Genomic DNA, 24,664 nt, shown 5'->3' on the forward strand with positions numbered 1-24,664 from the left:
TTCCCCCAGATTATAACAATCAGAATAAATTATCTTAAAGGACACAAAGACCTGCATATATAATAAGTACTTAGCAAATGTTAGTTTCTTATCTTTACCTCTTTTTCAAACCTTGTATGAAATTGTCCAATCATCAGATTGTCTAGCAGTCATAATACAAACTAATATCTGTATAAAAGGAAGGACAATTAGTATATTCATTAATTAGGAACAAACAAAACAGGAGGAAGGCATTAATTAGGACTACAGAGATTAAGGCAAGCAATGAAACCAAAAGAAAAAAAGAAAGAAAGTAAATGCAGTGGAATACATAAGGACAATAAATAAGAAAATATGCAGCTTGGAAGCAAATTATGGAAAATCTTGAACACAAATCACTTGAATTCTGCAACCAATGGGAAAATCAATAAATGACTGAAAAGGGGAAATGTTTAAACTACCCTATAGAAAGATGATTCTGCAAATATATAGGATGGACTAAAAGGCATATAGAATTGGAGGTGTGATAAACAGGTAAAGGAATATTGGTTAGTATGAGCCTAAAATCACACAGTGGTATTTACCCTCAATTTTTAACCACTAGAAAAAAAAGCCAATATGCAAAGTCCTATGCATTACAAACACCACGTGAGTTTGTACCTTCATTTTACAGGATTATGTTTAAAAACCAATTTAACTCTGAATACAATATGGGAACCTGGAATAGGAAAGGACATTAATAGAAAAATTAGTGAAATCCAAATAAGTTTTTGCTTTAATCTACAGTGCCATAACAAGGATAAATGTTCTATGGTCACATAAGATGTTAACATAAGAGGAAGCTAAATGAAGAATATACAGGACTCTATTATTTTTAGATTTACAGAAGAATTGCAAAATTTTCTCAAAATAAAGTTTTTTTAAAAAACAACAAAATTATTTTTCCCTGCAAAAAATAAGTAATTAAATAAATAGCTCATATGTAGGTAAAGTGTCAAACCCAAAGGATGCTACTTTAAGTCCAGCCCCAAAGAAGAGGTTAGGAACTGAAAGAAAGAAGGGAAGGAGGGAGATACCCATCACACGTTAAGTTTAATAATTCTTTATAAATGTCTGAACTATCTGGAATTATCTGTAGTCCATAAAATGGTTTCACAGAGTCATGAGTCCCATAAAATTATACATAAAAGGGTATCTATGTGCACTTCTCTGGGATTTCATCAAACACGTACAAGTCACTAATAAGATATAAAAAATTAAAACTAACAATAAAACTATGTGTAACTTTTTAACTTTGATATGACAAATCTCCAGTAAAAAATACATGATAAATTCAATGTACAAAAAATCTAAACAAAACTACAATAAAATAAAAAAATACTGAAACCGTAGTTCCAATAAAAATGACATAGAATTCATATCTATGTCTAAAACAAAGGATTTTATACAAACTTATAAGAAAACTGTAAATAACACCAACAGAGTAAAAGCAAAGAGTGAGAATTGACAGTTCAATGAAAATGAAACACAGAGGTTCTATAGGAGAACATCACATCACAAGTGAAAAGGCCAGCTAGTCTGTAAAACCATGAATTTTCCTGAGCCCATCACAGTTAAGTCCTAAAACAGTGAGATGAACTGCTTCCAGTGAGTGACAAGTCCTACCAAGAAAGGATGAGACACATCAATTGTTTCCCTTTAGCAGAACGTGGAGGAAGTTGTGGCTGCAGCAAAGGCAGGTAAGAAGAAGAAAGCTAAAATGTTTTTAAAACTTTTAAAGGCTGAGTGTGAACTAGTATGGCAGGTTGGTAAAACTGGGGGCCTCAGACACAAGGGGCTCTGCGTTCACTCACAAGCAGATCTACAGCAGGTGCTCAGAACAAAGATCAGGAGCAGGTTTGAGGACTAAAAAGAGAGTCCTCCTCAGAGGTGCACAGGCACAAAACTCTGCCCACTACCCAGACCTTCTCTCATGTCTGCAAAAGCCTTCAGCTGATGAACAAGGACAGGAAAACCTACCAAGGTCCCTTGTTTCTGGAGGAGAGGAAGAAGCAGATATGGTCTGCCGAAGGGAAGAAGGTAGAGGAAACCCTCCTGGACCTTGCAGTGACACAAACTAGGTACAGATACAAAACATGCTAATGCATATGAGGACCAGAAAACTTACCCTCCATACCTTCCAGTTTCAAAGCAGAGGTTAGCTGCCATGACAGGGAAAGAAAGAACACTGAGAAAAACCCACCTCAAGACTCAAGAACATAGGTCCTGCCTAAGACTGAAACTGGACCAGGAAAACAGAGAATCACCACCACTCCTCCTATTATGAGCTTAGCACTAAGCAACAGCAATTTTCTGCTGAGGGAGGAGCAAAAGCATGGAGAGAGGCATGCAAGGAATGGTGAAAGCTGAGGGTGGAGCAGGAACACAGGCCCTATACTAAGCACAAAGTAGAATAGTTCATCATTGGATAAATTTGAATCCTGGGGTGCATTAAGAATAATTACAGAATAAGGAAATCCAAATCCAGTTGAGCTACTGACTAGGTTAGCCCACTATACTAACAGCATGACAGATAAAGAGATATGCCCATGATATAAACACTATTTACCTCAATCTCTACTGTTCTTACAGACACAATGTCCAGCATTCAATAAAAATTACAAGGTACACCAAAAAAGCAAGAAAAACTACCCAATGTCAAGATCATACAATCAACAAAACTAGATGTGGAAATGACCCAGATGTTCAAACTATCAGGCAGCACTTTAAAATAACTATGATTAATATGTTAAAGGAAGTTGTAGAAAAGTGAACAAAATGCATGAACAGATGGAGAATTTCAACAGAGAGATGTACATTATTTTAAAAAAACAAATGATAATGGAATTGTTTTTTAATGAGTCAGAGTTTAAGTGGATACAGCTAAGGAATCAATAGTTAAAAATAAGTGAATAGAAATTATCAAAGCTAAAATATAAACAGTAAAAAGAGTGAAAAGACAATATCTGAAAACTATGGAACAATATTATATTGTTTAAGATATGCATAACTGGAATCCCAGAAAAAAAGATAGAATAGAGCAAAAGAAAAAATCCAAGGAGACAACCGCCAAAAGTTTTTAAAAACTAGTAAAAAAAAAAAAAAAACCCCACCCATCTAAGATCAGAGAACTCTAAACGGGAAGAAAAAAGACCCAAACATACTAAAAGACTTAGACACATCATACTAAAATGGCTTTAAAAAAAAAAAAAACCCAAAATTAAGAGAAAATCTTGAATTCAGACAGAAAAAAAAATTACAAAGAGAGAAATAAAGAAAAGAATTACACTAGATTTCTCATCAGACATAATACAAACAAAAGGACCATGCAGCAACATCTTCAAAGCACTAAAGGAAAAAAAAAAAAAATCTGTCAAACCACAATTCTAAGCCCAGCAAAAATATCTTTTAAAAATGAACAAACAAATGAGAAAGATCTGATATAAAACCTTTCCAAACTCATTCCTCTGAGCCTACCAGTATGTCATGAACACACCAAAATCACAGTTTTTAATACACTTCCCAGGAGTTATACACTCTTGTTTCCGTTTCTATCACCTACAATGGAAGTCCCTCGGGGATGGAGACATGGTTGATTAATCTTTGCCTTGCTAGTGCCTAGGACTGTGACTAACTACAGTAGTAGGCTTTTAATTGATGTGTGGTTGATGATGAATGATGAAGGAATGAACACTGGGGCAGCTTAGGTGATATGAGAGGGAAACCAGAAGCAGAGAAATAGGACTAGAGCAAGGGCTCAAAAGTTAGTTAACAAGAAACCTAGAGAAGCAGAAAGATGAAGCATAAAACCTCCTGGGATAATATCTCATTGACCTGCAGATAATGATAATGCATGAATATATACAAAGAAAAACATCACAGTGGTGCCCTAATCAAATCATATTATTTCTATTTATTAGGCTAAAATGTTTGAAATAAAGCAGGAAGAAAGGTCCCAGATTAATTACCCAGTAGATATTTTATAAAAAATTTCAAAGATTAAACATGTATAATATATTCAGACAAAGGAAACATTTTTAAAAGTTGTATTTTTTTTTTTTTTTTTTTTGTGACCGGTAAAGGGATCGCAACCCTTGGCATGGTGTCGCCGGCACTGCGCTCAGCCAGTGAGCGCACCAGCCATCCCTATATAGGATCTGAACCTGTGGCCGCTGCGCTCCCAGCGCCGCACTCTCCCGAGTGAGCCATGGGGTCGGCCCGAAAAGTTGTATTTCTAATATATCCCCAGTAAGAGACACTAGATGAAAGAGGTTTACGGTAATTGGATTTTGTAGATCAAGAGAGGGTTCAAATTCATAACCCTCAGTAAGGACAGATGGCAGAATGATAATGACAAGGGGACAGGGTAACTACCGGCCCAAGGACCATCACCCACACAAAGACCAGACCTTCTCCAACTACGTGATCCTCCAGTGGTGTGAGGGAAGAGGGGAGGAAGTGGTGCGAAGAAAGGAGAAAGGAAAGAAAAATAACTTCTATAAACTGACTGAAGTCTAAGGAAACTATGCACCTGTTAGCAGGCCTGAGCACTCTGAATAACCTCAAGCCTCTTTATGCTTCCATAGGCCCAGGAACCAGAGAAAAGTCCTTATGTCCTGGAATCCTACCTTCCATAGGATTCCTTTCTAAAAATACAAGCATACGGATATCATGTTGTCACAGGGAAAATGTGGGCACTCTCTTAATGTCTAGAAAAAGTTAACTACATTGTGAACCTCAACCTGAAATATGTAAAATAATGCCAAGTTATAGGATCGAATAATCACGCTGGATTTTCTCTATTAGGTATTTGTGTGGTAAAATTACTGGTAACATAAATGACTATTTGACTCCGAAACCTCTTGAAGTTTACGTTGACTGGGATATTTCATAACTGTACATTTACAGCATTCCCCACAACACCTAACACAGTGATATATACACACAGAAAACTGTTAACACTATATAGAACTTAAAATACAAATGTTACTCAATATTAACACCACTATTTGTGTTTTTGAGGTTATGAGATGATACAATTTTTCCCTGATGAGTCTTTCTTTCACTTTGCCTTACCCGTTCCTGTAGAAGTTCCACAACTTGCTGGACACAGTCATTTACATCACAGGAGTCTGTTTTCAGCACTAATTCAGGGGCCTCTGGTTTTTCATATTCGGAATCAATCCCAGTGAAACCTGTAAAAGATACCAGATAATAGAGAAGGATGGAAACTAAAATTAAAACAGGTTTGTTTCTCCAGTGCAAGTCTCTGTTATGTGAAAGTTAATATTTGTGCTGTCCTCTCTAAGCTACAGGGCTACAGTATTGAAACCTCTTTCTTGGGAGATTTCTAATTAAACTTTTGTCTTTTCTTTAAACATGTACAGTCAATTCTTGTTATTCACAGTAGCTATGTTCCATAAAGTTGCCACAAATACTTAATCAGCAAATACTAAATAACTGCTCCTAGATGAGATAGGTTAAGTTGCTGCCAGCCCCTGGTCACAATATTTTTGTCAACCGATCACTCTTCCACTTTGTTTTATGTGTGCTTCTGTTTAAAGATACCATATTTAATCTATATTGTTGATTAATATTGAACTCATAGCCAGCAGCACTATAACTCATGCCTGTATGAAGCTTATCTAACATGTGTACTTTCCTTATAAGGCACACCACAGCCTTCTTGTGTTTAGAAATGCCAGACAGCATTATCACCACTGGAGTCCATTTTAAACAGCAAAATCACCCAAAAAAGCATAAAAATGCAAAAACCATGACACTAAACAGGCTGCAAAAAGGACAGGTATTTACAGTATAAGTTGAAACAAGTAGGCCAAGTTTCCCCTTGTTGCTGTCATCTGGGAACAGGAGTGTGTCTGGTGACTCATTTTTCACACCTCTGCTCGTGTATGCAAATGACCATGAAAGGGCCAGGAGTATTGATTTGGGGGGTCACAAATAAATTTTATCAAGTAGGTGAATTCAAAAATATGGAATCCACAAATAATGAGGAACTACTGTGTTTCTTCTGACACCTTTTTTCTTTCTTTTTTTCTTAATTAAATGCCTAAACTGCCTATGAAGAAAAAAGGAATTAATACCAGGTGTTCCAGAGCATCTCAATTTCTCCACAGGAATATTAGAGTACTTCAAAAAGTTCGTGGAAAAATACAAGTAAAAGATAATGGGAATCTTTCTACTAACTTTTTGAAGTACCCTCATGTAAACCATAGTACCTAAGCCCTGGGAACAAACAAATTTGATACAAGTTTTTTTTCCCCTCTCAACGCAAAAACTGACACTAAGCCAATCTGTCCTTTACATTCACAAGGATTATCCATGGCCAAACTGAAGCTCTGCAGGCCTCATCTGCCATCAGATAACAAGCATTGCAGTAATACAAATTAACTACTTTTAGCTTAAGCAAAATATAAAATCATTACTACTAAGTACAGTTAGCAAAAGAGTTCTAAAATCTATATAAGCCTATAGCCACTTATTTCATTTTTTTTTTTCTATTTCATAATTCTAAGCATCACCTGAAGTCCTGAACCCAATTTCTGCATTACCAATATTCCCAACAGTATTTAGTGGTGGGTCACAATAAAATAGCTGGGAAAAAAAATAATAATTCTGGTTAGAACACTAAATTCTAAACACACATTCTAAAGTGTGACTATATCCTGGAATTGCCACATCCCAACCTCATAAGATTCTGATTTCACTGGTCTGGGGTACAGCCCTGGCACTAGATTTGTAAAAGTTCCCAAGGTAATGCTAATGTGCAGCAAAGCTTAAGAACCACTGAATTAGAAGACTTGGCTTAACATTTTGGAAGCCCAGGCATTCTAATTTATCCCATAAATGATTACAATAAACATACACTATAAGAAAAACATTCATATTTAAGTCAAAAATAAATGACTACTTGAGTAGTAATTATGAAAATAATCTAGATATCAGAATGCCTGACTCAAGGGTATATGTACTGTCTAGTAAATATTATATAAAGATCTATAAAAGCCTGAGGTCCCCTGAAAGTATGCAGTCTTGTCTGTCCTGGAATGTTTATCATCACAGCTCTGAAACCCCACTGATAGGGAACTTGCTAAACACCATTCTGACTACAACTAAATGATTTTTTTAAAAAATAACTCCTCAATCAGTATTGCTACTAGCATCATGACAAACTTAAAATAAATCAATGTGTGTATACACACAGACACACTAACCTAAGGAATATTTTATCAATGTCTACTGAGGAATTTAGCCAACACTTAGGAAAGTAAACAAGAAACTGGAACACTCCCAGTAATAGAGTGCAAACTAAGTGACTCAGGCATTTTGGATGCGGTCTTATTCCCAGCACCAAATATATACCTGGCAAAAAGAAAGCATTCATATTTGTATTCCCAGCTCTGAATATATACCAAATATATAACCTTGCAAAAAGAAAGCATTGACAAATTCATGTTGAACATCCCATTGCCACTTCACCTTCTCTAGGTATTATGCTTTGGGCCATGCACTGTGCTAAATTCTATAGATACAAAAATATCCAAGATGTTGTCCCTACTCACAAGTAGCTTACTCCAGCAGGGCAGACAAATCTACCTTCCTCACCAATTCATCCTCGCAAAAACAACAAAACCAACTACAATTAGAATAAGTAATAGGTTTAGACTTTAGGTTCCTGGACATACCATTTTGCTTTTCTGTGACAAATTTCTATACTAAAAACTGAAGTGAGAACTGTCCATCAACAGAGAATGATACAGGAGTTAAAAGGCCAAACTGATTTCCTCCAATGTTCATAAATTATTCCAATCAGGCAACCTGTTCTTTCTGAGTCAAGAAAGTGCCAGCTTAAGGGGTGAAAGGGGTGATGGGCAGTAGCCCTCATCAAGGAGCTGTGCCTTGCCCACAGAACTAGACGGCACCATGGCAAGCAGAACTTGCCCCAGCTGCTAAAGTGTTCCCAGGTCCAAATACAGAAGAGCCCAGAACAAGCATATTCCTTCCTAGTTTACCTTTTCCTTTTCAGGGCCAGAAACTGAATGCCTAAATCTATAATTCACAGAGCTCCTGGGAGCTCCCGTGACAGTCCCAGGCTGTCACACTCTCAATTAGGAAGGCAAACAAAAGATACCTGCATGAATCACTGATCCCTAAACAAATGCTGAGTAATCTATAATTGTTTTTTTAATGCCAGCACATCTTCTGTTTCTGTTAACAGTAATAGAACAGGACAAATGTCACAGGATATCTACAAGATAAGTAATATAATTGGTATCAAAAGCCACAGCAGAGATGAGTTCTAAATTTCTCCTTCAATGTCTTAAAGTTCATCATAGCTCTGGGAGTAGACCATACAACCTAAAAAGCAAGGTGGATATATTTTGATGGAATCAGTGATGTGTTAATTCAATGGAATTCAAGAATCATACATGAAATGAATAAGGGACCACTCCAAGCACTATGACATAAGTAAGAACAAGACACTATCCTTGCCATTAAGATGTTTATTATCCATACATTGTTCCCAATAGCTATGGGATTTCCTAAATTTTCAATGGAACAAAGAGAGCAGAATTGGTAGCAGCTGGCAACTGATATCCAACCTAATGCTAGGCAACCAATTATTTCAAGCAGGTTTTCACCAACCCCTGAAGTCCTAACTCTGCCTCGTGAGTAGGACTCCAACACGATCAACAATATTCATTTATTGCATAGTGCCAGGTGCTGCTGCTAAGCCTGACAGAACAGTGTAATAAGACCCACTTTCTCTTCTCAAGGAGCTCCAAGCTCCCAATCTCTCAGAAAAGTTTACCAGTCCCAGATATGGGAAGATAAACTACCTAAGCAAAGAGAAACTGGGAAGAAAATATTACTGACCTTTAATTTCTCCTGCCCGTGCTTTTTTGTAGAGTCCCTTTACATCCCTCTGTTCACAAACATGCAGAGGAGCATCAACAAATACTTCGAAAAAAGGTAAACTTGCACCCTCATGAATTCGCCTTGCATTGTTGCGATCCTTAAAAAAAAAGACACAAGCAGCAATAATAAAAATGATCACATGAATCAGAGATACTACATTAATATCAAGGACATGTAAAAAGTATTTTTCACCTAAGATAGTAGAATATTAGACAAAATTTAATTTATATATATTGAAAAAAATAAATCCAAGAAATTACTGGGTTAACACCCATTCCTCCTAACAATTTTAAAAGGCATACTGTCCTATAAACCCAGCATATTGGGGAAACAATGAATGCACCTTAAAAGCTTTCAGCTAAATTCTATGTGGAACCTGAACCAAAGCCCAGTTCAAATGCAGGTGTCATCAGGCCTCTCTAATAAATCACCTTCAACCTCAGCCAGAGCTGGCATGAAAGCAACTTCACAAAAGAGGTCCACTCAGAACCCTGAGGCTACTTTATTCCCTTGCCAAATGCAAGCCCCTGTAGCCACTTCTCTGTAGCATTCCCAAAACTTAACATTTCTGCATAGCTCCTGACCCCCACCTCCCTTCTAACCACCTTCCTTGCTCAGTCTAAACTCTCTCCAGGATAGTTACCTGTCCTCTGTAACACTGTTTCCTTTTTAAGGCAACCTCTTCTTATTTCTGGTCTTAACTAAAACCCAATGCTCCCCCAAGGATGCCTCTCATCTTGCTGCCCTCAAGTGCAAGCTGCACATTCATACTCTATGTGCCAAAGCACAGTGCCAATGTTTTCACAACTGGCCCCTGCAACTTCTACCACTCTCTTCCCACACAGGTCACTTAGCACTTGCCACCTTCCACATGACCCCTCTGACAAACCATGCCAACTTCCACTCTGACCAGCTAACCATACTTCCTATTTCAGAAAGAAAATCCCCAGGCATGAAGCTCTCAATCTCATCTCTGCCATGCAAGTGCATCTACATCCTAACAATCTTTTTCTCCCTGCCACTCCTTCCTTCACATATTTTAAATCCCCTTCCCTTTCACGTCCTCCTCCAGGACCTTGTTCGACCCATTCTCCCTACTTCATCTGAAATCTGCAGCCTTCCCCCTTCTCTACTGGCTTTCAAACTGTCAACAAACAAGTACAAGTTACTCTCATTCATTAAAAATAAATGAACTAACAAATCATAAAAAAACCTTCCCTTAACTATAGGTACTTCTTGGTGTTTAAAACATCAGGACTCTGCTGCATTTCACACCACTACACCTCTGGCTACCTACTGTGCCACTCCCCATCACCGCTAAGCAGACTCCACCTGAGCCCCTCCTACTCCACCCATCCCTTAAACACCAGTGTTGCGCACACTCCATCCAGAGCCCCACTGACCACTTTCCACAGGCCTTGAGCACTTTTCTCAACTGCCTTCATAGTGTAAACTACAACGTGTACATCAACGCTTAAGCTTATGCCCTGACCTCTCTCCTGAAATTAAACACACGTTTCCAACTTCTTCCTAAATACGAGGGTACTTCAAAAAGTCTGCAAAAAAAATTAATTAAAATGCAAATCCTTCCACGAACTTTTGGAAGAACCCTCATATACTTACCTAAATATTTCACAGGTGCTGAAAACTTAGCATGTCCAAAACTGAATCCATTCCCTTTTCTTCCAAGCTTTCATTCCCCGCTTATATTGCCCAAATCATGAAATGACAACACTATTCATCCACAGCCCTAACAGTTGTTCTGGTTCCTTCCCTTTCCCACCATATTCATTTGGTCACAAAGTCCTTCAGATTTTACCGCGAAATATTAGACCAACCCAGTTTGCTCTCCTTCCCTACTCCCTAGTTCAACCTTGTTTCTCTTGTTGGGACAATCTCAACAGGCTTCTGGATTCTAGCTTGGATCTGCTCAAAGCCTACTCCACACCATCCCCAGGATGAGAGAGGATCTTACTAAACGCTTCAGAGATCCATCACCACAGATAAAAGTAAAGCTTAGTGTGAGGCCCATCCTGCCCCACCATTCTCAAGCTTGCACTTGACGCTCTATAATAATTACCTGCCTGGTCTATCAGGCTGTTTGGGCTTTATGCCTTTGCCATCCCCCCTGCCAGAAACACTCCACCCCTCTCTCCTGGAGACAGCAATGTGCTTCCTCACAGCACAGCTCCATGGTACTTCCTCCTCCAGGAAGCCTGCCATGCACACCCAAGATGACTGAGGGCCTTTGCTTCCTCTGGTTTCTGAAAGTACCCAATATATACCTCTGACATAGATCTATTCCAATATATTGAAATTATCTCATTAGCTTCATGACTTTAGTGTCTGACACAGTGATTAAGTTGTGATCTTACTCTTCTAATTGCCCTCTTAAATGAAGGTATTCCCAAGTTTCCATCTGTGGCTCCCTTCTTATTCTATATACTCTCCTGTATATACTCAACCTCATCTAGGTTTCAAATAATAAAGTTAATGATTCCTAAATCTAGACCTCAACGCTACACAATTTTCCTGAGCTTTAGAACCAATTTTCCAATGGCCAGGTGGTCATCTACACTTAGACACTCCACTACCACTTCAAACTTGACTACCTAAAATGAAATAATCAAATCCTCCTGTAGAAGACTGAATTATGTTCCCCCAGGACTCCCCTGAAGCTTGAATTGTGTCCCCCAAGTTTTATGTATTGGAAACTTGGTCCACACTGTGACTTAAGAGGGTGGAAAAATCCTATTATGGTAATTGAAAGGTGGAGCTCTGAATAGGTGATTGGATTGTAGGACTGTGCAATAGTGAAAGGATTAAAAATGGTGGTCAGGAGCGTGGTTCTGAGGGCTTTAAAAGAAGAGAGTCTGTCTCTCTCTCTGCTCTCTCTGCTTCCACTGTCTTGCAATGTGAGGCCCCTGGGTCACTGTCGCCACCACCAGATGGGCTTTGGACTTACCAGTTTCAGAAACTGTAAGCAATAAATTTCATTTTCTTTATAAATTACCCAGTTCCAAGTATTTTGTTATAAGCAAGGGAAACGGACTAATACACCTCCCTTCCTACCCTATATTTTCTAACTCCATCATACCACTCTCTATTCAGAAAGCACCACACTTCATTCCACCCCCTCCCACCCTACCAAAGTCAGCAATAAACCAGGCACCAAGTCCTACTGATGCTACAGGTTCAAGAGCCCCCACATATGTCCCATTTTTTCTGTTCCCACTGCTGCTTGAATTCACATCCTTTTCTCTGACAAAGCTGGCACTACTGCAACAGCTTTCCAACTATTCTACTACCTCCAAACCAGTCATTCCAGGCTCCAAGGGTAACCTCACTCAAATGCAAACCCAATGACATCATTCCGTATTATAATCTCAAACCATTAATTCCTTGTGGGGCAAAGTCCTGACTAGTCCAGATATCCTCATCTGGCCTCTACAAATCGCTCTGGCTTCAACTCCCCTCACAATCCTCCTGCATAGCAGTCACATCAACCTACCCTACAGTTTCCCAAAAAACCAAACTCTCTCACATTTCCATTGCAAATACCACACTGTCTCCTCTGTCTGAAACAGCTTTCTCCCTCTGGGCTAACTGGTATACTCTGATTCATCCTTCATGACTCATTTCAAGGAGCACCTCCCCTGTACATCTTCCACAGCACCTTTTATATATATTTACCTAATTGTTTCCTTGCCTCAAGATATTGTAACTGCTCACATCTCTATGTTCCCACAAGACTACAAACTCCTTAAGGATAGGAACTATCAGGTTTGCTTTTAGGAGATGCCCAGTTCACTGGTTGACACAGAGGTACCAAATAAACATCTCTTCAATGAATGAATAAACAAATATAATCATGACTGGATAGAAAAATACACATATTCTGCATTACATGGTTCAGTCCAAATATTATTATGGATTCTGACATGCTCTAAACACAGTCTAAACCTCATTATTAATGATTTTACAGATGAAGTCAACTAAGAGTTTGCTCCACACTGTGGAAGCAAGGGGACAAGAAAGCAGATTGGCACATACTTTTACATACCCAAGCCTCAGCTGGTAGCTCTCCAAATCAGGTGTTACTGACTTTTCCCCTTTCCTAAAAGTTGCAAAGATTCCCGAAAGATAAGAACATCACTGCTGTTATATTTCTATGAAAAGTGTTCATATCCAAGGATTCAAGAACTCTGAATAACTATCATTCTGCCTACCACTTCATTATCAATACACTTTAAACTGAAGTATTGACATTGATCCCAAGGTTTCAGGAAAATAAAAAGTAAAGTCCTCACAGAACCTTTTAGGACTCCTGCCACAGTTCAATTAAGTGAACCTGCATGGTTAACTCTAAATCTGACACTTATCTATAACCCTAACAAGTTATATTTTGTTTTAAAAAAAGTCTAAGTAACCATCAAAATTTGCTTATGATATAGTATCAGAATTATGCTATGATTACATTCGCTGAATACTTATTACATTCAGAAATTTACATCAAAATTTGCTTATGATATAGTATCAGAATTATGCTATGATTACATTCGCTGAATACTTATTACATTCAGGATTTACTCAGAAAGTCACAGCACAGAAATGTTTTAGGTTAATTATTTTACTTCGGATTTAGCCTCAAAGCACATGTCAGTGTTTAAATTATGTGCCTTACCTGATACCATATTCTTAATGAATGTAATTAGAAAAGCAAAGGTACAAAGAAGCCACCTACCTGAGTATAAGGTGATATGAAACTTGTGATGCACACTAAGCCAGCATCTGCAAACAGCTTAGCAACTTCTGCAATGCGTCGAACATTCTCTTCTCTGTCTTCAGGACTAAAGCCAAGATTTTTATTGAGACCCTGACGAATGTTGTCACCATCCAAAGTGTAGCATGGAATGCCATGGCAAACCAAGTACTCCTCCAAAGCCATGCTCACTGTAGTCTTCCCAGCTCCGGACAAGCCTAAAATTAGAGTCCAAACAGATCCCATATGTAAAGTTAGAAGGATAACTACTTAGTAATAAAGAATTTTAATCACAACCTAATTACATTCAGTATTCATTGCAGTCTCTCAGTAACATTCTTATCCAATATCTCTCTAAAAGATTTACCTCTTACCTAGACAAACATCTATATTTCAAACATAATAAGCATTTATGTTTTTTAACAACTTACATCTAAGCCCAAAGGTATACTAGAAATCACCAATAAGCTTCGAAAGGGCTTAAGCAATTTTAGTATTAGACATGGCATGATACTGTGAGATACATACGTATATATATATAGGTTTACATGCACAGTTGCTGGCTCATAACTCTAATAACCCTTGTTCTTTTGTTATGGCACTTCAGGCCTCAGAAAACCAAGTCTTTTCCTCTGGCTTTCTCCTGCTCTCCTTTTACCTGCTCCTTCTCCTTCAGGCAAGCCATAGAAACTAGAATCCTTCTTCCCCAAGGTGGGTTATAGAAACAAGCCCTGAACCCAGCCACAAAGACCAAATCTTTCTTAGAGCAGCCATAAAGAAATTCTCTGACCTACCTTGTCTAATTGAAGGTCGTAAGACTCACATTCCAGAAAGGGGCCTGACCCATGCCCAAGAGTACAGAATGCTGCAAGGAGAGGACAAGAAGAACCCAAACAAATAGGCCTTGCTGGTTTAGATCTTGCCAGGCTGTTAGTGTTAGATCATACCCTTTTTGTCTAATCACATCTGTACACAGTTGTCAATGTTTCAATCATGTCTCTTCAATTATGTCTCCATAAAAGATCCAAGAGGATGGGGTACAGAGGGCTTCTGGACAGCTGAACTCACCCACTGCTGGGTGGTTCCCCTTTACCCCAAAGGAAGGAAAGCTCTTGCACTCGGGACCCTTCCAGACCTCACCCTAAGTATCTCTTCATCTGGATGCTTCTTTATATCCTTTAAAATATCCTTTGTATTAAACGAGTAAACATGTTTCTCTGAGTTCTGTGAGCCAATCTAAACCAAGGAATCTGGAAACCCCAATTTATAGCTGGTCAGTCAGAAGTTCCAGAGGCCTGGACTTACAACTGGCATCTGAAGTGGGGGGGGGGCTGTCTTGGGGACTGGGTCTTTCATTTGTGGGATCTGACACTGTTTCCAGGGAGACAGTGTCAGAATTGAACAGAATTAGAGGACACCCAACTGGTGTCTGCTGGAGAACTACTTGCTTGCTAGTGGGGAGAAATCCCCACATATTTAGTCACAGAAGTCGGTCTTCTATGTTGCTGACTGAGTAAGAAAAACAGGGAAAAAACACAGTTTGTATTTATTCTCACTCATATGGTTAGGTACATATTTGTTCTGTCCTTTGTTACCACTATTCTAAAGCTGCGTGCCAAATTTTAAAACAAAATTTATGCCCAAATTATTTCTGACAAGGGAAGAAAAAAGAAAGTGAAATGTTACAAAGTTATCTCTGTATTCCAGGATCATCATCTCTTACAGACCACCACGATAAAAGTATCTGTGAGTCCAATTTATAATACAATTAACCTTGAAAAAATACCATCAACTCACCTTCTTCTTTCAGTGGTGTTTATTCACTGAACAAGAAGGAGAAGGAAAGAGCATATTTATGCACTAATACTTGCTACCGTGGTGATGAGTATGTCATCATAGAATTCATAACCAAGGTGATTCTAATAAGGCAAGAGATAAAATACTGAAGTCTAATGTACTGATGCTCTTGAAAGATGTCATGACAGGATAGAAGGCTAATTAAAAAAAGTAAAAGAAAGAATGATCCACTGAAAGGATCAATATAGTTTTAGTTGCTTTATATTTTAAAAACTTATATTAATGAGTATAGCAGATTGTATTTTCCAAAGATGGCTTCAACAGAATATGTAATCCTATGAGTTCTTCTAAATGCTACGTTGCCACTGTCACATCAACAGGTAAAGTCCAACTCCCACCCTTGAATATGGGCTGGCCTTCAGACTCACTTGTCACCGAAAGAATGTAACAAAATGATGATGTGTGACTTCCAAGGATGGGTCACAACGGGCTATGCAGTTTCTCTTTGGTCACTTAATTTGGGAGAAGCAACTCAGCTACTAAGTACCCTGAGACCACCTGCTAGAGAGATCACTAGTAGGCATTGCTGTCCACAGTCTCAGATAGCTAAGCTCCCAGTTGACAAGCAGCATCAACTAAGTCATTGTGGACACCAGCCCTAGCCAACAGGACTATGTCAAGCAAGACTTAAGCAAAATCTGCCCAGCCAAGCTCTCTTGAATTCCTTACGCTCAAAATGTTAAGTGAATCAAAGCTGTTAATCACCCAAGAGGTTTTGGGTGATTTGTTACACAGCAACAGTAACTGGAACGAAGAGATGGTGGCTGGGGAGAACGAGTTGTTCTGTTTTTTATTATTGTTGTTTTTAACTACCAGTTGAGCACCATGTATCAGGGGGAGAAAAACTGAAACCTTAAAATCTAATCTTTTTATACAACAAAGACAACCTAAATTATAATAAAAGTGTCTGTTTATGTACACATGTGTATTTATGTATATTTTTTGTATGTATATAATTTGAAACAGTAAAAACAGACATTTGAAAATTGAATTTCTTTTTTTTTGTGACCGGTAAGGGGATCATAACCCTTGGCTTGGTGTTGCCCGCATCGTGCTCAGCCAGCGAGCGCACTGCCATCCCTATATAGGATCTGAACCCGCGGCTGCAGCGCTCCCAGCGCCACACTCTCCCGAGTGAGCCACGGGGTCGGCCCGAAAATTGAATTTCTGACATAAAAAGTTTCACTGAGATTATACTGAACACAGACAAAAAGGCAAACAAATTAAAGCAATTAAAGGAAGTTAACAGATAATGCAAGATAGACAATACAAAACTAAGATAAAGATAACTGGTATACTGAAGAAGAGAAACCAACTGTACTAGGTTGAATAGTATCTCCCAAATATTCATGTCCACTTGGAACTTCAAGAATGTGACCTTATCTGAAAATACAGTCTTTGCGGATATAATCAAAGTTAAATTAAGAGGAGGTCATACTAGATAAGAGTGGGGGGTCCTAAATCTAATTACTGTTGTCCTTATAAGAAGGCCATGTAAAGACAAAAGCAGATAATAGTGTAATACATCTATAAACCAAGGCACGCCAAGGACTGCTAGCAACTACCAGAAGCTAGGAGAGAGAAATGAGGCAAATTCTCCCGCACAGCCTACAGAAGGAACCAAACCTGCCAAAATCTTGATTTCAAACTTCTAGACTTCAGAATTGTGAGAGAAAAAATTTCTGTTGCTTATGATCACCGAGTTTGTAGTTAATTTTTTACAGCTGCCCTGGGAAACTAATATACCAACCAACATAAAAATACAAAGCAAGAAATCTATTTGAAATAAAATCTGGGAAAAGGTGAACCGTGTCCAGGAAAATGGCATACAAATCATTCAAAACCTTGGAAAAATACCTTGGAAAAATCCTGATTAAGAAACTGAATTTTTTAAAAAAAAGAGAAAAGCCTTGACTTCCATTCCCAACAACATCATCAAAAAAAAGAATGAAAGCTACAGAAGATTTGACAACACAATTAACAAGCTTGACCTAATGAATATACAGAATACTGCACACATCAGGGAATACTCTTTTCATATAGACATTAATGAAAACTGATTACAGGTTTTTGGGTCCGCATGTAAGGAACCTGAAAGTCACCACTATGACCTAACGACAAGTGAAAAGCTGAACAGACTGAAAAATCAACACCTCTTCTTGGATCCCTAGGAGAGGGAGGGCATGGGAAACTGCTACCCCCACGAGACAGGCGAACATCGGGAGTTACGACTTACCAGAGCAGAGACTCACCAGCAGGCACCACTGCGGGAACCAGTGCTGGGTAGGAAAACCCAAAACGTAACTGACAAATTGATGGAGGCCCAGTGTGGACAAGTCTTAGAGCTAAAGACAGGGGACCAGTCATAAAGGATGTCCCCACAATATTGTAAGTTTTATCTCCAGCAGGAGCTCAACCAGGTTCTCACAGTAAATATTGGGGGAAAATCCCCTCATTCTTCCAGCAAGGGGTAGGGAAAAAGGAACCATTCTGAAATATACCAGAGCACTCTATTCTTAACAAATCCTGACCTCAGGAGAAACTATTTAGCCAGAGCCTAACCTGGTGGGTTTTATCAGTGCCTAACTAACCTCGGGGAAGGGAAATACCCACCTCCATCCAGCTCTAGACATCCTGTCCCACATCAGGCCAAGCTGGGTGGGGGTGAAAACTGTCTACATACTAGACAACAGACCAAGTACCAAAAAATCTGATAAATAGTATTAATAAACAACATTACTGGTGAAATAAATTCAATACACCATGTTCAAGAAAAAGAGTACCCAATATTCTAAAGATCAATTTTCCCCAAAATTAACCTTTAGAAACAACACAATCTCCAACTAAATCCCAACAGGGTTCTGGGAAATTGGTTAAACTGATCACAAAATGTATATAATAACACAGAGAGGAAAAAAGTCATAATGAAAAAAAAAGTCAACACTCCCAATGAAGAACAAGATAAGAGTACTTACTCTACTGGCTTTCAAGACTTATAAAAATATATAGTAATTAAGACAGTGTGGCAATAATAAAGGAACAGACAAGAACAGCAGTGGAAGAGATGAGAGGGCCCAGATCCACATGAGTGCAGATCAGATTTATGTCAGAGCTGACACTGCAGATCAGAGAAAAAGGACATCTTAATCAATATATGTTCTTGGGAGAACTGACTATCCACATGGAAAAAAAGAAAGAAAATGAATCCACCCACACTATACACAAAATTCAATAGCAGAAGAGCCAAATTAGAAAGGCAAAACTCCTAAACGAAAACATGCAAAAAGAATTCTTCAGGCATCCAGATGAAAAAAGGAAAGTTCCCAAAGAGAAGAAAAAAATCTGATTAGCCTCACATGTCTTCACAACATTTAATGCCAGAAGACAAGAAAGTACTGTTTTAAAAATTCCACGACAGAGAAAGTATGAACCAAATACATCCAAGTTGTCATAAAAGATGGGAAGACATTCTCAAACATAAAAACTCAGGGAATTCAGAACCCAACGAAGACGATCTTGCAAAAAAACCTAATTAAGGAAATATGGACAATTGAGAAGACACAAATAAAGAGCTCATGAGTAGACATGCCATAATAAAAGAACTGATGGTGAGCTGGTAAGTACTGAATCAACTTAAAGAATGAAATACAAGCAATTTATAGAAATTTCGTATGTCAGAACAGAATGTAAGCATTACAAACCTGGGCAATATAAAAGTAAACAATTTAACAAGACATAATAATGAGGAAACAGGAAGAATGTGAGAGTGCTGTCTTCTTTCACACAAAAAACAAACAGACCTGTTGAAACACGTAATTTAAAAAAACAGAAACAGGAATGCTTTTTGCCAATCAGCACAAATTTACACAGACTGTAATATATTGTGTTAACAAAAACACTAGAAAATAGACCCTCTCCCACTGGTATAAAATTTTAGTGGGCAACTTGGCATGTTGTATCGAATTTTAAATACAATTCCTGTAAGTAAAAGAACCCATCATTTTTAAAGATACTCCCCAAAATCTAGATCAATTTACTCTCTCACCAGCCTGCTAAGGCTAAACCCAAAGAGAGATTCTGGAAAAACCAACACAAGAAACAATCAGAGGCCAAAGCAAAAGCCAAAGGATAGAAACTGATTATGTGAAACTCCTTATCATTTATTTTCTCTCACATGGTTTACATCTTTAGCTTAATGAAGCAGAATCCTGGTCTTATTTGTACTTAGAAGTTTATAGAACTTAATGTAGAATCTACTAAAAGGTAATTTTAAGAAACATTCTGGTTTTTTCCCTTTATTTAACAGCAATCCTGTAAAAGAACAAAAGGAATTATTACCAAGAAGAAATGTTATTCTTTTTTTTTTTTTTTGTCTTTTTGTGACCGGTAAGGGGATCGCAACCCTTGGCGTGGTTTCGCCCACACCGCGTTCAGCCAGTGAGTGCACCGGCCATTCCTATATAGGATCCGAACCCGCGGCGGGAGCGTGCGCTCCCAAGCGCTGCACTCTCCCGAGTGCGCCACGGGGCCGGCCCAAGAAATGTTATTCTTAAGCAACTATGTCAGTTATATGTTGTTCTTGCTCCAAATAAAAGAACAGAGCTCAAAATTTAAATATGCTTACTCCTAGTCCAAAGCTATCTATAAGCACTGTTTTTAAGATGAATTGGTTTGCTTCCTGTCAGCCGGAACTGCCATCTTCCAGTAATTCACCAAAATGACAAACACAAAAGGAAAGAGAAGAGGCACCTGATAAATATTCTCTAGGCCTTTTAGAAATCACAGAGTTGCTCCTCTGGCCACATACACATGAATCTACAAGAAAGGTAATATTGCAGACATCAAGGGAATGGGTATTGTTCAAAAAGGAATGCCCCACAAATGTTACCATGGCAAAACTAACAGTCTACAGTGTCACCCAACATGCTGTTGGCATTGTAACAAGTTATGGGCAAGATTCTGCTAAGAGAATTAATGTGCCTATTGAGCATATGAAGCACTTTAAGAGCTGAGACATCTTCCTGAAATGCACAAAGGAAAATGATCAGAAAAAGAAGGAAGCAAAAGAAAAAGAAACCTGGGTTCAACTGAAGCACCAGCCTGCTCCACTCAGAGAGGCACACTTTGTGAGAACCAGGGGAAAGGAGCCTGAGCTGCTGGAACCTATTCCCTATGAATACATGGCATAACAGGTATAAAAATAATAATAAAACACGAAGACCACTGTACTGTAAAAATAAATAAATAAAATGAACTAGTTTCTCTCTCTTGACCATACCTGTTAGCCAAACTGTGCAACCACGAAAGCCACCTCTGGTCCCCACCACCTGACCTCTCTTGTTCCTGCTGACGTGGTGGGCTTGATAGGTGACATTAGTTGCTCTCTGCATTCCCTGGGGGGAGAAAAAACAATTCTGGTTCACTTGAGTCCTTTAAAAGGTAAACACATATTCCTTGCAAACATATAGTTACTAAACTACATAATATGTCAAAAGCAAGGAAAAAGATAAAACAGCTAATCTTTTTTTTCTTTAGAGTACTGGCATGGTATTTAGTGCTTCACATACACCAATTAATTTAATCCTCCCAGCAACCCAATGAACCTTACTACTGTGGCTTTACAGATGAAGATGTTAAACTTCACAAAAGTTAAATAACTTGTACAGGATTCCATAGCTATGAGTGGCACAGTCCAGAGCTTAGTCTTTTCACACATTTATTTACTCAATCATTCTTTCCACCAGTATTTACTGAGGCCCTACTAGTATGCCACATGAACAAAACAAGATACCTACTACCCTCATTGAGCTTACATTCCACTGGAGGAGATTATAAACCAATAAAACCTAATTGTAATGTCACAGAGCAATAAGTACGCTATAAAAAAAAACAGCGTAAGAAAGAAAAGATAGGGAATGAGGGCCACTTTAGACTGGCCGATCAAGAAGCGAGTCTGAGAAGGTAGCATTTGAGCAGACTCCTAAATGAAGGGTGGAAGGAATGCCTACAGATATCATGAAATAGCTACTTTTGCAATGAGAAAAAGTGGACTGCACCAGTTATAACTTGCTGTTCTTCCAAATTCTCTTCTCCTTAAACAAGAAGGGCATAAAATTACATCAGCCTCAAAGGAACTGAACAGACTTTTCTCCACAGAAAATATATGAATTATGAATAAGCACATTAAATAATATTCAACATCATTAGCTATCAGGGAAATGCACATCAAAACCACAGTGAGGTAGCACTTCACACCCATGAAAACAGCTATAATAAAGACAGATAATAACAAGTACTGGTGAGGATATAGAGAAATTGGAATCCTCATACATTTGCTGGTGTGAAGGTAAAATAGTACAGCTACTTTGGAAAACAGCAGTCTCTCAAAAAGTTAAACATGGTTACCACATGACAAGACAATACTACTCCTAGATACTTTGCAAGAAATAAGAACATGTGACCACATAAAACTTGTACACATGTTCACAGCAGCATTATTCATACAAATCAAAAGGTGGAGATAAACAAATCATTCATCAACTGATGGGATAAAATATAAACAAAATTATACAGTATAGCCATACAGTGGAACATTATTTGTAATAAAAAAGGAATGGAGTAGTAATACATGTCACAATATGAATGAACCTCAAAAACATTACACTAAGTGAAAAAGCCTGTCACAAAGACCACATATTGTAAAATACCATTTATAAGAACTGTTCAGAATAGGCAAATCTATAAAGATAGAAAATTGATTCATGGTGCCTCAGGCTGAGGGGTTGTGGAGAAATGAGGAGCGATTGCTATAGGCTACAGGGTTCTTTTTAAGGGAAATAAAAATGTTCTAAAATTGAGTGTGGTTATAGTTGCACAAATCTGTGCATATACTAAAAACAACGAATTGTATATTTTGATAGGTGAATTGAGTGGTATGCAAATTATATCTTGATAAAGCTGTTTTCTAAAAGAAAAAAATAGTTAGCTGTCGGGCCTAAAAAACTAACGCCACCTTAAGTGACATTACAAGCGGCGCCATTATGGGCGTATTAATGTGGCGGCCTAAGACGGCGCCGGGAGGAAGTAGGGTGGGAGTGTCTGCGGGAACCTTGCCTTAGCCCTTATTGGCCAAATACGCGATTCGGCGCTCTTGAATACTGCGTGATTCCAATAGCTAGGCATTGAGACAGGATGCATGCTCTCATAACCTTTAAGCTGATTGGAGGATGTAAAAACCTCCCTTCCCCATTTGCCTTTAAAAGTAAATGCTTGTGTGATAATAAACGGAACTGCTCGACAGAACCCCCGCCGGGTCTGAGTGTCCTTTAATGGGCTGGTTGGGGCCGGCGGTGTGCTCACCTCTCTTCATGGCTCTCTTCCCCCGTCTCCTCCCAATGGGACCGGAGGGAAAGAGGAATCCGGGCAATTCGCTCGCCCACCAGAAGGAACACCAAGGGTGAGACTGATAGTGAGGCAAGGGCTGTTTGGGTCGGCCGGCGGCAGACCCGACAGTTAGCCTCTATTTTCTCTTCCTATGAAGCTAAAACATGATTTAGGTCCTTTTCAACTCTATAAAATAGGTGTCAGCATTGTCTTGATAGGGTGTTTATATTTATACTGCTTGTAGCTCTTATCTCTCAAGACAGATTTATTCATCATTCATTCGTTCAAAAACACTTACTGAATGCATACTACTTTCTTGACATTCTTGTAGGTGCTGATGAAACAGAAGTGAACAATACTGTTACAAATCACTGTTCTATGGAGCTTATATTCTGGTGCAGTGGTTCTCAAAGTATGGTCCCTGATCAGCAATTTCGGCATCTCCTGGGAATGATTCAGAAATGAAAATTCTCAAGTCCTGCCCCAGGTCTACAAAGTCAGAAATTCTGGTGTGTGGCCCAACAACCTGAAATTTAACAAGCCATCCAAATGATACTGATGCAAGCTCAAGTTTTAGAACCACTAAACCAGTAGAAGAGAAGGGGGCAGGGGGCACAAGGACCAAGATAAATAAGCAAATTAAATAGTAATAACTGTCAAAAAGGAAAAAAGTAAATAACACAAAAAAATGTTGCTAAGAAATATCAAAGGATGAATGATATTGAAAACTTAGACACAGTCGCCAGAGAAGGCTTCACCAAAAAAAAGACATTTATGACTTTTGATGATCTCTGGCAGAAGCATATTCCAGAGAAGGGTAATAGCAGGAACAAAGAGATGTGGAAAAGCAATGGACTAGGGAAATCTAGAATGACTGCCGGGCACCCCAAAGAACTTGTTTGATGTCAATGTTCATAAATTTAAAGCAAGACCAGTTACCACAACTGTATATTTTTCCACAGCTATGTTTGGTGGCACAAGTTGCAGGCATAAAATAGTGATGAATCCAAGCAGGGCCTTGGTTTGGCCCAGAGGTCTTCAAAACGAGGGTGTAGGTGTTGCGAGTACATAAGCATGAACTTTGTTTAGTTGACAAATAAAAATTGTATGTATTTATTGTGCACAACATGTTAAGAAATATGTATACGTTATGGAATTGCTAAATGGAGCTAATAAACTTATGCATCACCTCACCTATTTTTTGTGGTGCGAACACTTAAAATCTACTTTCAGTGATTTTTAAGCATATATTGTTATTAGCTACACTCCTGTTACACAAGAAATCTTTTGAACTTGCTCTTCCTATCTAACTGAAATTTTGTATCCTTTGACCAACATCTCCCCCACTCCCTGCCCTCCTCAGCCCCTGGTACCACCATTCTACTCTCTACTTCTGTGAGATCCAATTTTTTAGATTCCACATATAAGTGATATCATAGGGTATTTGTCTTTCTGTGCCTGGCTTATTTCACTTCACATAAGGTCCTCCAGGTTCATCCATGTTATGGCAAATAACAGTATTTTCTTCCTTTTTAAGGCTGAATAGTACCCCATTGTGTGTATATACATTTTCTTTATCCATTCATCCACTGATGGACACTTTGATTGAATCCATATTTTGGCTATTGTGAACAGTGCTGCAATGAATAAGGGAGTACACATATCTCTTCGACATATTGATTTTATATCCTTTGGTTATATACC

The 24,664-nt window shown here is 38.5% G+C and overlaps 1 protein-coding gene and 1 pseudogene across 1 annotated transcript in view; one reads left to right on the plus strand and one right to left on the minus strand.

The window, feature by feature from the left end:
- Nucleotides 1-24,664, minus strand: part of PAPSS1 (3'-phosphoadenosine 5'-phosphosulfate synthase 1) — a 102,373-nt gene that overhangs the window by 57,862 nt on the left and 19,847 nt on the right. Inside the window, exons 2-5 of the mRNA XM_063108043.1 lie at nt 20,856-20,970; nt 13,703-13,938; nt 8,917-9,055; nt 5,095-5,213 (exon numbers count right to left, since the gene is read on the minus strand). Of these exons, the coding sequence (XP_062964113.1) occupies nt 5,095-5,213; nt 8,917-9,055; nt 13,703-13,938; nt 20,856-20,970 (609 nt within the window). The remainder of the gene's footprint in view (nt 1-5,094; nt 5,214-8,916; nt 9,056-13,702; nt 13,939-20,855; nt 20,971-24,664) is intronic.
- On the plus strand, nt 20,292-20,766 carry LOC134386534 (large ribosomal subunit protein eL21-like; annotated as a pseudogene).

This window comes from Cynocephalus volans, chromosome 9, assembly GCF_027409185.1.
Source record: "Cynocephalus volans isolate mCynVol1 chromosome 9, mCynVol1.pri, whole genome shotgun sequence".
NCBI lineage: Eukaryota > Metazoa > Chordata > Mammalia > Dermoptera > Cynocephalidae > Cynocephalus > Cynocephalus volans.